Source organism: Egretta garzetta, unplaced genomic scaffold, assembly GCF_000687185.1.
Source record: "Egretta garzetta isolate BGI_Z169 unplaced genomic scaffold, ASM68718v1 scaffold392, whole genome shotgun sequence".
Taxonomy (NCBI): Eukaryota; Metazoa; Chordata; class Aves; order Pelecaniformes; family Ardeidae; genus Egretta; species Egretta garzetta.
Window position 1 is genome coordinate 69518 of NW_009258761.1, and position 780 is coordinate 70297.

The window sequence follows — 780 nt, forward strand, 5'->3', positions numbered from 1 at the left end:
GGTGCCCCGGCCACCAGCTGCACCCCTGCCAGGGTCATGGACCGCCCCCCCCGTGACAGCAAACACCGGGGGCTGTGCACCCCACATTTGCTGTGGTCACCTTCTTGGGGTTCCTGCATTGCGGGGTGACGGGAGCCAGCCCAGCAAAGCTCTTTGGGGACAGTCCTGGGGTGAGCGACCCCGCTGATGGCAGCACCCCTCGCCCTCGGTGCTGCTCACCCATCCCAAATGGAAATATGACTCAGCCGTGGGAAACGGCTCCGGCCCGCGGCACCGGTGCCAGCCAGGGACCGGCATCGCGTGAGTTTGCAACCACCGCCCCGGCTGTTGCCATGCCGTCCCCGTCATGGCCTCTCCTCCGCCTTGCAGATGGCGTCCGCTACCGACTCCCGCTATGGGCAGAAGGAATCCTCGGACCAGAACTTCGATTACATGTTCAAGATCCTGATCATCGGCAACAGCAGCGTGGGGAAAACCTCCTTCCTCTTCCGGTACGCCGACGACTCCTTCACGCCTGCCTTCGTCAGCACCGTTGGCATCGACTTCAAGGTCAAGACCATCTACCGGAATGACAAGCGCATCAAGCTGCAGATCTGGGTGAGACCCCCTGGGGGTCCCCGCTGGTCCCCACGCTGGCACGGGGGGTGGCATGGCATGGGGCGGGGGCATGGTTGGCGTGGGGCTGCTCCACTGTTTGCCGGGGGTGATGCTGGAGGTGCCCTCAGCCCCGGCTGGGCTGCGGTGCTGGTGGGGAGGGACATGTTCCTGGGGGCCCCACTG

General features: G+C 65.4%; 1 protein-coding gene across 1 annotated transcript in view; it reads left to right on the plus strand.

Moving 5' to 3' along the window:
- The first annotated feature begins 272 nt into the window (after positions 1-272).
- The window catches only part of RAB3A (RAB3A, member RAS oncogene family), a 964-nt gene continuing 456 nt past the window's right edge, over positions 273-780 (plus strand). The window contains exon 1 of the mRNA XM_009649320.2: positions 273-597. Coding sequence (XP_009647615.1) covers positions 370-597 — 228 coding nt within the window. The 5' untranslated portion in view covers positions 273-369. The remainder of the gene's footprint in view (positions 598-780) is intronic.